The sequence below is a fragment of the Gasterosteus aculeatus genome, chromosome 5 (genome assembly GCF_964276395.1).
Source record: "Gasterosteus aculeatus chromosome 5, fGasAcu3.hap1.1, whole genome shotgun sequence".
Classification (NCBI taxonomy): Eukaryota; Metazoa; Chordata; class Actinopteri; order Perciformes; family Gasterosteidae; genus Gasterosteus; species Gasterosteus aculeatus.
The window spans coordinates 9,972,170-9,985,474 of record NC_135692.1 but is presented as its reverse complement, the minus strand read 5'-3'; the positions used below and the strand labels follow the sequence as shown (position 1 = coordinate 9,985,474).

Here is a 13,305-nt window from a genome sequence, read left to right as displayed (position 1 = left end):
CGAATCTGAACCCCGATGCCCCTCCGGGCCGCTTTGCGAGGCTTCGAGCTCAACGCTCGGAGCCACAGAGGAGACTTGCTGACGAGCCAAGTCAAACCTCACCTGAAGAGAAGCGTTTTGGTCCATTATGAAAAGTATTAAGAACATAGAAAGTTGTCATTCAGTTGTCGAGATCACACGTCCTGCGATGTGACAACGTTGCCCTCACTAACAAAAAATAACCAATTACTGAGACCCCCTCACACGGGCCTGTGGTGCTACGTAGCTTGTTACCTGATCGCTCACTTCCTCCTCAGACTGATACGGCAGATGCAGAACGCCACCACAGAGCCTTGCCCGTTGTGTGAGACGCCTGGGGAGACATCCGATCCAGCTAATCTCTCCTTGGCCCCGGGCCTAAACGTCACCGCGTAAGCCATCGAGAAGACCCGAGTCTTCATCGCTCGGATGTGTTGGAGGGCACGGAGAAGCGTTCTCTTTGCCACATTCAAAACAAACGCGTGCAGCCGAGCGCGTTCGCCCGCAATGGGATTTTTTACTGTGGGATCTTCATTTTCGAAGACAGCGCGACAAGCGGAATAAGTGACGGTAACTTGACAAAGCAAAAGAGAAGTGGCCTTGGGCGGAAAGAGATGTAAAAGCCAAATATCAAACGCAGATTTAAGCTTGAGGAAAGGGAACATCTGGAAATCTGGTCATATATGTTGGATATTTGATTTCAAAGAAGTTTGTACTCGGAGGAGTGATGCCCGTGCCAGAAGGTGTTGTAATCACGCGCCTAACTGAGGGTCCGTCTTGGAGATGAGTCAGTTATTGCTGGCAAAAGTTGTTTTTTATTGTGTATGCTGGCATCTGAGACTCCCTTCTCCTTTTTTCCCCAGTAATCCTCCCATAATCACTCGATAAATGAGTGCATCTGTTAACGTAAAACAAAAGGTTAAGATGCAGGATGATTCCTTTTTTTTATTTCCTTCTCCAACCCGCCTGTGCATGAAGGCGAAGAGGCTTTTCTTCAATTAAAATTGAATGTGGGAGTTAGAGCGTGAAATGGAACATGGGTCTGAACTCCGGAGTGGCTCGGCAGCTCGCTCAACGCAAAGATGGAGACCGGATCCTCACCCCTGGGTAACGACGCTCGGCAGAACATCGCTTTAAAAAAAATGTATATTCTTCCCTTTCTCCCTCTTCCTTTCCTCTCAGATCCTCGATGCCCACAGAGATTTTTAGAGGCGGCCTCGTACGGGTTTGCTGATGAAACACTGAGCTGGCGTTAAATCAACACCGTGGCCCACAGAGCAAAGATTGGCCCAACCAGGGGAAGGAAGGGGGAGTTTGTGCAAGTACGGTGAAAACGAAAAAAAGTACAAAGTACGAAAAAAACGTGTGAGGGCAGATCCAACGACTTCGTTGGGTTTCTGTAGTTTACTTTACTGGATCCCACCTGCTAAACAACACATCCGAAGCCAAAAAACAGACTGCTGTGGATGTCACAGCTGGGGCTGGAGCTATCTGGGGCTGAACCAGACGTGGGACCAGTCCAAAACCTCTCACAACACCCCATCTCAGAACAATGCAGTTATTATTAGCATGGCTAAACTCTCCAAATGTCAATCCCATTGCAGCGTGAATAAAGCATGCCCAGTTGGCCGGTCTCCAGCAGCCTCGCCGATGTTTTTTTTTTTTTAGCATCTCTGTTAAAGAGACTCCAAATTGCACCTCTCCCGGCATGAAAGTGTTTTGTCAAATTGACACTCTCGCTAAGAGGGGCAGTGCTTTCCCGTGTGCATAAACACATCATATGCATATACTCCAGACCGTCGCTAATCAAGGGTTTCAACCGTGGCTGAGAAAAAACAGCATCTGGCGATAATGAGTCAAACGTCCTTCCTTTCCTCTCTTGTAAACTGGGTCTTTAGAGGCGAGCCCACTTCTAAACTCTCTGCAAGGCGCCCGAAAAAAGGCATTTGTGTGGGCCAGAGGGCAGCGAGGCCTTCATTGTTCGATGGTTTCAATGCAGATCTCAATGCAGATCTCAATGCCGACTCTGCTCATCATCCGGCTGATCGCTCTCGCCCCATCAAAGGGCTTTGTCTCCGGGGCTCATGGTTGATTAGGTGGGGGGGGAGACTGGGAACTGTGTGTGGCACACTGGGCTCTTTGTCCCACTGGAGAACTGGACTCAACAGTCTATAGCGGCGTGCCATCAAGTCACTCAAGTGCGTGCGCGTACACACACACACACACACACACACACACACACACACACACACACACACACACACAGGCCGAGATTGCGCAGGTTCACACATGCCGGAGGCGAGCGTTGAGGATTTGTTTCCGCCTGCCAGTAGGACTTTTAGAAATGAACGTGGACAAAGCCGCTAAACAAGAACAACAGGAGACGACGAGACGACAATTCGGCGCAATCTGGAAGTGGCGTAAAATCAAACGCGTCACGCGAGAACTGATCCCAAACCGGCAGTCTGAAGCCGCTGTGCCGATCTTTCAACATCAGTAATCACGGAGCTTTGACTTGCTTCCGGTGCGAATCGTTTATACGGTGAATCAATCAATCAATCGGAGCCAGACAGCAGAGAACTACTCGCCATTGGAATCGCGTTCCCTTATTATCAGTGGAAAAAGGACGGACACGGGCTCCGTGGCCTCACCGCGAGGGTTTTATTACCGAGGCCGCATTGAGTCACTGCACTAAGTGGTTCACATGCCACAACATTAATCTCTATTAACACAGATGGAGACTTAATCCCTACTCTTCGACAGCGAGTCGCCCCGCAGCCTCGGCCGGCGCCGACGCCGTCACAGAACACAGCGGATGTGCACCAGGTTAATGTTTACAAGGGTTTATTTGCACATTCCAACAACAATAGATTCAAAGGGCTACGCATAAAAAAAACATAAAAACGTAAAGGCAAAAGGAAAGGAAATCTTTTTTTTTTAAATCTGTTGTTTAGGTTCTGCCCTGAGCTTCCTCGAAAAAGCATCGTCCTTGAATCTGGATTCAGGTTGAGTCTCAAACCCACGGAACCGTGATGTTTTTGCCTGTTGAAAATGGTGCATTTCAGAATTTTTCTGCATACTCCGATCCTTAAACCGTCTTAGACTGGGATTACTGAAAAAGCTGAACTCATGTGTTTCCAATGAGCCCAATAGCATCCACGTTGGATTACGTTAGTGCCCACAGTGACCATTTCAAATTGTGTTGACGTCATTCTATAAGACGACATATGGCGGACCTCTAGGATAATCACAACCTTCAAAACCACAAAGTAGAAACCTCGGCTTTAGGGATGCTCATAAAAGGGTTTGATTTTACATATAAACTGAAACTTTTTATCAAATAAAAATCGATGGAGGTAAAATACCCAACTGCTTTAACGGGACTTAAAAATATTCTCATCCGTATTGTTGAATTTGTGAAACGGAGAGCTGCTTTTGAGCGTCGGTGTGATTAAAATAGAAAAAGGTTCTCACACTCTCTCTCTCTCACACACACACACACACACACACACACACACACACACACACACACACACACACACACACACACACACACACACACACACACACACACACACACACACACACACACACACACACACACACACACACACACACACACAGAGCGTGGTAAAAAGCCATAAAGAAAGACTACGAAAACATTTAGAGGCGTGATAAATGAATTCCACTGGGCTTTCCTCCTGTGTGTGTGAATAAAAATATCACAAGCAGCTCTCTGGAAGCCTTTCACTCAAAGCGGTTTGTTTCCAGCTGGACGGACTCCTCGTCTACGAACCGTCTGCCTCATGACGCCGCACAAACGCAACCGTTTTTTTTGTTTTTGGTTGTCAAAAATAAAAAAGATGTGTATGTTATGCATGTTATGTTACGTGTGCGACGCTGATGTTCCACCTACCAGGCTGTCCACACCGCCCAGCGTGTGATTGGCGTTGTACAGGGAGTAGGTCAGCTGGTACACGCCGTCATTGGTCTCACTGTTGCCATAGAAACCCACACCCACCGCGATGCTGCAGAGAGAAGAGGCGTGGAGGCACAGGTGAGTTGTATACCTTTCATGCATAAATGAGGGCAAGCTCAGTACACGGTGGTGTTTGGGTTTTATCATCATTTTCTCCATCAACTCGTGAACAGGAAGAGGAGAAAAAAAAGGCAGAGGTAATTAGGCACTTTGGGACCGTCCCTTAGATGAGATGGAAGTAACGTCCAATCGTCGAGGTGAACACAGTCATGCAAACAGAATCGATGGCAGTGGATTAGAAAAGCTGGCGCTGGCGTGCGACGTGTGGGAGCATCAAGGAGACACATAATCAATCAGAAGGGATCAACCTCGATTCATTCGGAGTTTGTGCTTTTTCCTTTAAATGTGTCGCACCACCGTGTTCAACCTCAAGTGACTTGCCCTTTTTTAACTTTTTGTGCACATCTTCCCGAGATGTTAAAAAACAAGCGCCTGAAAGCTGAAGTCTGTGTGCAGATGAACGGCACAGCAACAAAAACAAAGCCTGCTGCAGACGGCGAAGGCATCTTTACAGCAGCGCAGGAGCGGGAAACTGTCGGTTTTTCCGTGTTCATTTCTGTAAACAACCCTCTTTGAACTAGAAATTATACAATACAGGTTTTTGGCATGTGTGCGCATAATCTGAAACGGCTTCAGTCATCCACGGATTTCATCTGTTCTGGAGCACAAACAGAATCAGCACCAACCCTAAGAAGTCTCTTTGGGGCGTCTTTTCTTCCCCCCACCAAGCGCTGTGGCATTGTGCTGCTGCATGATGGGATTTGAGAACAACCACAAAATATTTCTCGACAAACCCCCCCCCCGCCCGTCTCGGTGCCACGGTGGGATTTATAGCTCCTACAGTCCCCAGCTTGAAATAAAAAAAAACCCGTGCCGACTTTGGAGGAACTTATTACCCCCTTTATGGAATTTAAGACAAAGCCTCAAAGTAGGAGTCACTGAATGAGGCAGAATAGGCACGAAAAGAGAGACAGCGAGTGAAGCAAGCAGACAGAAGCCAAAGAGACGGACCGACGGTGGATAAACATGCAGGTAGGAACAAACACGACACGACAGGGACGGAAAGAGCAGCAGAGAGAAGATGTGCCTTCCTTCATGCGCCCACATTGATGATAAATGCTGCATTTTCTTTTTTTTCACAACATCAACCACAGGAGTTTCTCTCCTTTCATCTGCTTGAGTCTGGACCAAACGTAATACATCGCGTTGGGTAAAAAGTAGCTGAGAGAAACACAGACTTCTTTGAAGCGTGCAAATATTTTAATGGTATAATCTAATTATTTCATAAGGAAACTGGGAAAACAGAGAGAGGAGAAAGAGAATAGGCCTCCTCCTCTGCTGCCAGAGCGGCTCCATTGAATGTCTGATTCAAAGAGAATGAATTTCATTGGAGGAGACATTCCATGTACTGAGCAAAAATATAAACTGTCATGTTGATAAATGGATAGAAGACATTGAGGGGAATTCAGAGAAGGAAGCGAGAGCTTCAGCAGAAAGAATTTTGACCCGAAATGGCAGCTGACATGACAAAAATAGACATTTTATCTTTTCCTCTCCTTGAGGTCTCATCACGGGCAAAACCACCCCCCCCAAAAAATCCCCTTAATATGCAGTTGACTTAAAATAAGCAATATAAATTCCACATCTGAATTTTGCTGGAGCTCTGCTCCACTTTTAGCGATACAGATGCTCCAAAAAATAAACGATTTTAGGGCCTGAAATGAAGTGAAAGTTATCAAAAATAAATGATCCCAACAAAAAGTGAAACGAGGGCTTTGAAGCGCCGCTGCTGATGTGCCGAACCGTTTCTGTACAGGATCCAACATCCTGAAAACCGCGTTCCTGAGTCATCGCGATCACAAGGTCGAGGGACAAAAAGGACCGACCAGACAACACCTCCGCGCCGGCGCCGGCGCCGGCGCTGTCCATCTGCTAGAAGGAAAACCACAAATGTTCTTCCCCACTTGGCATCAGACACCTATCACATACAAATGAACCTTTCAGCTACACAAGCAGCGTCTCTGCTGCCTACGTAAGTATTTTCAGTGTCACTTACTTACTGAGGCTTTTAGAAAAACACCACCCTCCTGAGGGCCTCTTCTTCTTTAACACGTCTTGTATTTTATGTGTGTATTTATTTGCTGGTTTATATCAAACCACCAAAAAGGGAGAATTAAAAATGGTTGTCAAAAAAAAAGCAAAACTCTATAAAAGTCTTCCGAACGATGTGATAATATAACCCGACTCATAATATTATGCAATAAACTATCAATCAAAGAGGATCAGTGGCGTTGTTACGGTCCAGATGTGTCCTCAGCGTGTGCAGCTGCAGCGCAATTACGCCGCTAATGTGCGACACCACAGGCACATCTGCTCCGGCTTCACCGGTGCTAGTTAGGATGGACATGGCGGCCCATCAGCTTCAGCCACGGCCAAACACCAGTCAGACCGGAGGACGGGCGAGACTGTGAGCAGACGTTAGGGGGGCGGGGAGAGAAAGCGGGGGTGAAGCGAGGTTGAAAAGAGGAGCCGGACTAAAATCAGATTAAAATGCAGCTGGTTTTCCTCTGGACAAGTCCAATTTAAAATGCACAGGACAGTCGCGCCATCCATTCGGAGGAGTGACATAATCACGTGAAGAGGAGATGATTTCCCAAAGGATGTTTCGTCATTCATCTCACATTGTTATTATTTAGTCATCAAGTCGGGCCATGGAAGCTCTTTAAAAATTAACTCGGAGGACAAAACACGTCGCTAATGGGTTTTCTATTCAGCAGACGGGCACATGATTTTTTATAATATTCTAGGTATGTTTTTAGTATCTAATGTAAAACATGAGCTGCTACACTGAAGTGACGACCACACAGATGTATAGGATTTTATTTCGGAGGGGAGAATTCTTGGTTTAAAATCAAATCAAGGACTTCTGGACTTTCAGGACTTCTGAGAAAATCCACCATCGTGGGCCAATCTGTCACATCCCAAATGCAACATGACTTTAATGTACTTTATGAGTCCTTACACAGACGTTCCCATAGTCCCCGGCTTCTTCTATTTGCAGCCGTATTTTCACTCCACTTATTGTGATTCTGCAACATGCATCTTTAATGTGAAGAGGGTTCCCACAAAGTCAGTGAGCCTTTTTAACAAACTGCACGTATAAATGTTACATAATGGAGACCGGTTGGGATCAGAAGCCCACTGCAACCACAGAAAGTGTGTAAGAGTGTTGCATGATCAGTGTTTTCACTGCGCTTTTTTTGTTTGACGTCAAGAATATTCATCATCCTGCTTTCGGCATTTAGCTTTGCGGCGAGGGTAGTATTTACTTTTAATGTTTCGACGAAAGCACAATCATTTCCTCCATTTATTTGTTTTCATTTACACCGTATTAAATAGCATTCGGTGGACGTGGGCGGAGGCAAACCGTCGGCCCACAGGTGGCACACGACCCCGAGCAGCAGCCCGCGGAGCTCTCAGGGTTCCCATTAAACAATTAACCTTCTCCGAAACGCGGCGGACGTACGATGGTGCTCGAGGGCTTAATTTAATACAACCAAGGAATGTCACATGATTGGAAAGAAATATCCACTCCGCTGGTTACAAACTCAATTAGCTACTTTGAAGCTGCTTAACAGGTTCCATCTCGTGGGGGAAGCGCGGACTGCGTTGCATTACATGTGTTTTGGTACCTAACGGACTAAACTAATCTTTGCCCCTATGGTTTGGAACAACATATAATGTTTGTCAGGAGCATTACGGGGTGGATTTGCCGGTTTGAGACGGCGGCGGAACGAAAAGTTGGATCCAAATGGAAATAATGAACCGCTCCGGGCCGCCTGCGCACCAGCTAACAGCTATAATACGGAGATTATTCATCTTTATAGTGACTAAACGTCATGTCGTTTCACATCTGCTGGGTTTTCAGTTTACCGCCGACTTGATGAGAACCAGCAGCCTCCAGTGTAAACAAATTGCATCGCGTGGCTCCTCGGCTGTTAAATCGCGCTCGGTCAAATATGATCCGTAAACTACGGAAGCATTTCTCCCCCGAAACAGTCTCATTTAAATCCCTTAAGTAGTTTGTTGAACAATTTGCACTTCATCCTACAATAGACTAAGATACTGCTTTAAATGAATACTTTATTTCTGTTTTGTGACGGTGACAACATGTCTGTGCTAATGGGTTGGTAAATTGTTGTTGCCATTAGCGACGTGTGACCTGTTTTCTATTATCTGTGCCGCATTCTCCTGCCAGCGGTGTGAACAGACGTTTTCCATAGAGGCTAAATAAATAGGCTACTTCTGATGAACTTGGTCGGGCGAGCATAGGCACGCCAGTTGCCTGTCACAGGCAAAATGCACATTGTCTGCAGGATATTCACAGTACACCCACATCGTTACGGCTTCTACCACCACATTCGCCCCAAACTAGAAGCCGCAGCTCCCTATCAGGGACACCGATGGATGTCAAAAGAGGGGGAAAAATATCAAAAGCTCCCACTGAATTTTATGTTTTTTTTTTTTATTCTTCAGACAAAAATATGGAAAGGAGATATTTCCTCCACATCGATGTCTCGCAGGAGTAAAAGAGGCTAAGCAGACGAATCCCATCAGAAGGAATAAAAGGCGACGGCCTGTGCTTTTGTAAACCCGAAGCACAAGCGTCTGTGGAACTGCAAGTAGAAGCCGTGGGTATTTCAAAAGAGAGGTGGACAGAAAGAGAAATGCTGAACGCCGCGGGAATACAAATGGGAGAACAGAGACAGACACACAACCAACGTCGAATAACTGGAAGACATCAACAGAGTGTGTGTTAGTGTGTGTGTACTGGGATCAGCCGTTAGTCGTGACTTCTCGTCTCTCACCATGTGATGAGGCCGGCGGCGACAGCGGACCAGGTGACGCAGCAGGAGTTGGGCTTCTTGCTCTCCTCCTCTTCCTCCTTCTGGCAGCAGCACAGGCAGCTCAGGTAGACGGCCAGACAGAGCAGGTTGAGGCCGAGGCCGGCGGCCGCCACGCAGCCCAGGAATATGAGCGACTACGGGGGGGGGGAGAGGGAGGGAGATTATTGAATGATTCTAGGGGGGGGACATAATGCACACGCGTGGTTAAGAATGTACCGTGTGAAGATGTGTGCAGCAGTTATGTTCGCTGAAATAAATAGTGTGCACATTTTATTGTGCACGCAGAATTAAGGCAACAGTGGGATATTACATGGAAACGGGTATGAATCCTTTACCCCAGCGTGCTCTGACTTACTGTGCAAAAAGATATGCAAAGGTTTGAAAAGCCCTGGTGGGAGACGAGAGGGCGGTGCTCTCTAATGAGTCTGCATGTGACACAGGAAGGAGAGCCGGATCTGATTGGCTTGTTCAGTCAGATGTTTCTGATCCCGACGGCCTACATAAGCCTGAGATGTCTTACTTCATGGTTTGTGGGCTGAGTGGACAGAAAACCAGATGAATCCCCGTCCTCCAGTCAGAGGACAAACAAACTAACGTTAGTTACTCTGACTAATAAGACCCGCGAGCTTGTTATCCTCCCGCCTCAATCCTCCTTCAGCCCCCGTCTCACCTTCTGCGAGGCGGCCTCACAGGAACCTCCACATCCATCCGTGAGCAGATGGGTTTATTGAAGCTCGGTCCCTCCCCCCTTTACTCTTCCTTTTTTTTTTTTTTTTTAGTTTATCTGAAATCTTTTTAGTGCGGAGCCATCTGTTCTCACGCTGTGAGGTGAGGGATTCAAATCCAAAAATGAAAGGGTATATGTCAGCGATGACCACGAGAGGGGCAGGTAAACCGCCGATTTACTAATCCTCCTTAAACCGACGAAAAACAGCTGTTTATCAGACGACTTGGCTGATGGAAACGCAAATATATTTATGGGCGTCATTATGCACTTTGACCCTCTGGCTCCATCTGTTGGGGCGCGGCACCTCATCTTGTCCCATTTCACGGCCACGCGCCTTTCCCGTACACGGCCACGCGTCCGCCGACAAAAGGGTCGCCCCTCGTTGACCCCCCTACCTACCGCTCTCTCATATTCTCCAGTGCCCCATGAAATAGGTGCGGAAGCGAGCTGGAAATGCACGGCGTGTTAACGTGTTAACGGCCGCGCTCAAGGCCGATGGATGGCGGCAGCGACACCAGAGGCGGGACAAAGAGGCGCTCCTTCTGTCGTCCTGAAGGCGGATTCGAGTTAATTGCGGTGGCCGGAGGAGATGCGGGGGCTCAGGTGGATGGCGTCGCCATGGCAACGCGCAGGTTGGGAAGGTTTGCCCTGCGGCGGGCGTGGAGGACGGGTGAAAGGGAGAATAATCAGAGCCCATTTGAAGCACGCAGCATGTGACGGGCCCTTCTTAAATTGCCAAGCCTCTGTCTTGTGATTCCTCTGCAGCCAGGCAATGCTGAGAATAGAGGGAATGTGGCACAGAGGGGGGGGGGGGGGGCAGGACCTGGCCGGGGCTTCTACAGCCTCACACACGGATAACTAGGAACAAACTTTGCTTCGACTTTTCACTCTCAGGGCGTTTGAGCCTCAAGACCCGGCGGAAACACCTTTCAGATTTCAGCCAGTTGTTATTGTAATAGTGTCACCCTAATGGCAACTCAAATTGCCATAATTAGCATAGGAATTTCTTAATCTACGAAAGGAAAACGGGAGACTTTGTGAGCTTATTGTGACCGGTGACCACATTATAATCAGTTCCTTCTTGAGTCCAAGTTGGACGTTTGTGGCAAATCTGAAGACATTCTCACTCTACTGTCCTTTTCTTCTCAATAGTAGGAGGCAGAGAAGTAATGGATCCTGAATTATGTAGCAGCCATTCAGTGAAAGACACACACGCCACTTTCCTTTTTCCTTCCTCTTAGTTTAAAAAAGCATTTATTTTTTACCAAGTGGAATGTGCACACATTTCGCTCTCTGGTAAAAACAAATCAAATTGGCAGCTCTGACCACTTCACTGCTTCCTGAATGAGTTCTGCGTAGTCTCCTTTTAAAAGCAGACCCACATTTTTAACACCTTATTTACTCGTTCTTCACGTAGGGTGGCCCACTCTGCTCGAGGCAAGGACACAAAGAAAGGAAAGAAGGAAGAAAGATCTAACTGAAGAAGAGGAGAAGAAGAAGTAAAAAGAAACAGGAAGAGTGTGATGGAGGGAATATTGTTGGTTATCAAAACCAGGAGGGCCCAGGATAGAATGCTTGACATGGGGGGGGGGGGGGTGGGGGTAAAGACACAGCTACCTCGTCCACATGGCTGCCTCAGATACACTCTTCACTCAGCGGCCTAGTTCCTCTCCTATTGTAGATAACTTCCCCCACCAGAGGCCGAAACGTTGCATAACACCAAGCTTTTTTTCTTCAGCCCCCCCGACCCTCGATACAACGAGCAGACCTATGAATCTCACTGCTGAATCTGCAAATATAAACACACAAGAACAATCTGCTCTGCCCGAAAGGGTGACGAACTGAAGGGATGATGCGGAGGGGACCTCTGCAAAGTTTAACTTTCCACCGTCTGGTGCTCATGAACACAAAGCTGCCAGTTCATGAAGTACGTCCAATTAAAGCTCAATATTATTTAACTCACTGCTTTTGCCATCTGTTGTTTCCTTCATTAAATCCATCCATTTTTTGTGTAAAAAGTACTGAAAATGCCAATCTAGATAGGTTATAAATAAAGTAATTGATTCATCTACCCTGTTGTCCATGCATCCATATTTAATGGGATGTCGGAAAGAAAGGCTCCGTATGGAGCCACTGTTTAGATTGTCCGTTCTGGGCTACCGTAGAAACATGGCGGCGACTCTGGGAAGAGGATCCTGCTCCCAACGAAAGTTCGAAGAAAGAAGGTTATAAATATATTATATGCCAATTTAGATTTTTATCATTTTCCCCCCCACAAAATCAGACCTGAATGAACACCTTTGGATGGGCACTCTGCTGTTATTTAAAGGTGCTTCATTGGAGCAGAATGGAACCAACAGAAAACACAAGTGTCGTATAGTCTTTTCCTTACGCCGTCTGCCCATCGACAATCCATTTTTTATAAACACGTAGTGACCATAATTAATAGATGGAGCTGGAAAGCTCCTCCATCAGTTGCAGCGCTGAGGCATGCGCCGGATTTCAACTAGCATGCAGTCGTGTTAGAGCCACCAAGTGCCTTCCGCGGGCGTGGCCGCTGCACAGCAGGTGGCGGACAGCTGTGCGGAGGTGGAGGACGCCTCCAGGCCGCGCGCTGATGTGCACTGTGAGCACGCTGCTCGAAAACAACATTTCCCCCGACTGGAAAAAGCACAAAACGGGTGTCAGGTCAGTTGAGGACGAAGACGCGGACAGAGAAAGGACGCCCACCTCCGATGGTGCAGAAGGAGCCGCCTCCTTTCTGTTGGAAATCAGTAGAGACGTTGGGGGATTGCTTTTTCACAAAGAGGGCTGCCATTGATTTTGTTCATCCATGAATTTGGAAAAACCATCAAAAGCAATGGATTTCAACCATTTCCACCCCCTCACTTGAAAAGAATGATCAGTTATTTTCTCATAGCGCCCCAAGACATTGTCAAAGTGTCTTCATGAATGAGGAGGAGGGGGGGGGGGTCCCTTTTGCAGTCTTATGGAGTCTAACATCTCCTCCTTTGGCTTGTACAATAACCACGCTGCCACCCAGGGCTGCATTCGTCTGCAAGAAATACCTTGAGAAGTGGCATCATCTCTATGAAGAACCCCCCCTCCCTGAAAGATCAATGGAGCGGTTTGACTCAATGTCTTCCTCCATGCTGCTGCCTGTCGCACTCTGACATACAGGGGAGCCCCCGGGGACCACGGCAGAGTGGCCTGTCCATGACGCCATTAAGTCCCAGCAAACCGCCCCACGGGTTATGGATGACAGGAGGAGGGGGGGGGGGGGGGCACTGCTTCGTTGCCCTGAAGATTTCCACCTCAATGAACTGATGGTCTCAGGAGCTTCGTGGAGGTGTTCCGCTGCTCATTTTGTCTTCCAAATAACTCTGCAGTGGGAGGGGGGGGGGGGGTGTCGCTCATGCTTACCGGGACATCTTCGGGCGTACGGTGAAGCGAGACATCTCCCTTTGTCCTTTGACACCTTCTGAGAACCTAAAGCACAAGCCTCCTCCATTCCCTCCCGGGGGGAGTCAGGAGGTCGCGATTTGGATTTTCTGCACCCCCACAACAGAAGGAAACCCCCCATCCGCCCCCCTGCTTCCTGAGTAGAGAGCACA

General features: G+C 47.7%; 1 protein-coding gene and 1 long non-coding RNA gene across 3 annotated transcripts in view; one reads left to right on the top strand and one right to left on the bottom strand.

Annotated features, from left to right (window-relative positions):
• ttyh2 (tweety family member 2) overlaps positions 1-13,305 on the bottom strand; it is a 34,994-nt gene that overhangs the window by 17,605 nt on the left and 4,084 nt on the right. For both annotated transcript variants that reach the window (XM_078103285.1, XM_040176796.2), the window contains exons 2-3: positions 8,926-9,098; positions 3,935-4,046 (exon numbers count right to left, since the gene is read on the bottom strand). In XM_078103285.1, coding sequence (XP_077959411.1) covers positions 3,935-4,046; positions 8,926-9,098 — 285 coding nt within the window. The remainder of the gene's footprint in view (positions 1-3,934; positions 4,047-8,925; positions 9,099-13,305) is intronic.
• Positions 5,969-11,284, top strand: LOC144408002 (uncharacterized). Its single transcript, XR_013467741.1, has 2 exons — positions 5,969-6,089; positions 11,109-11,284. It is a non-coding gene; the product is annotated as an uncharacterized LOC144408002 (long non-coding RNA).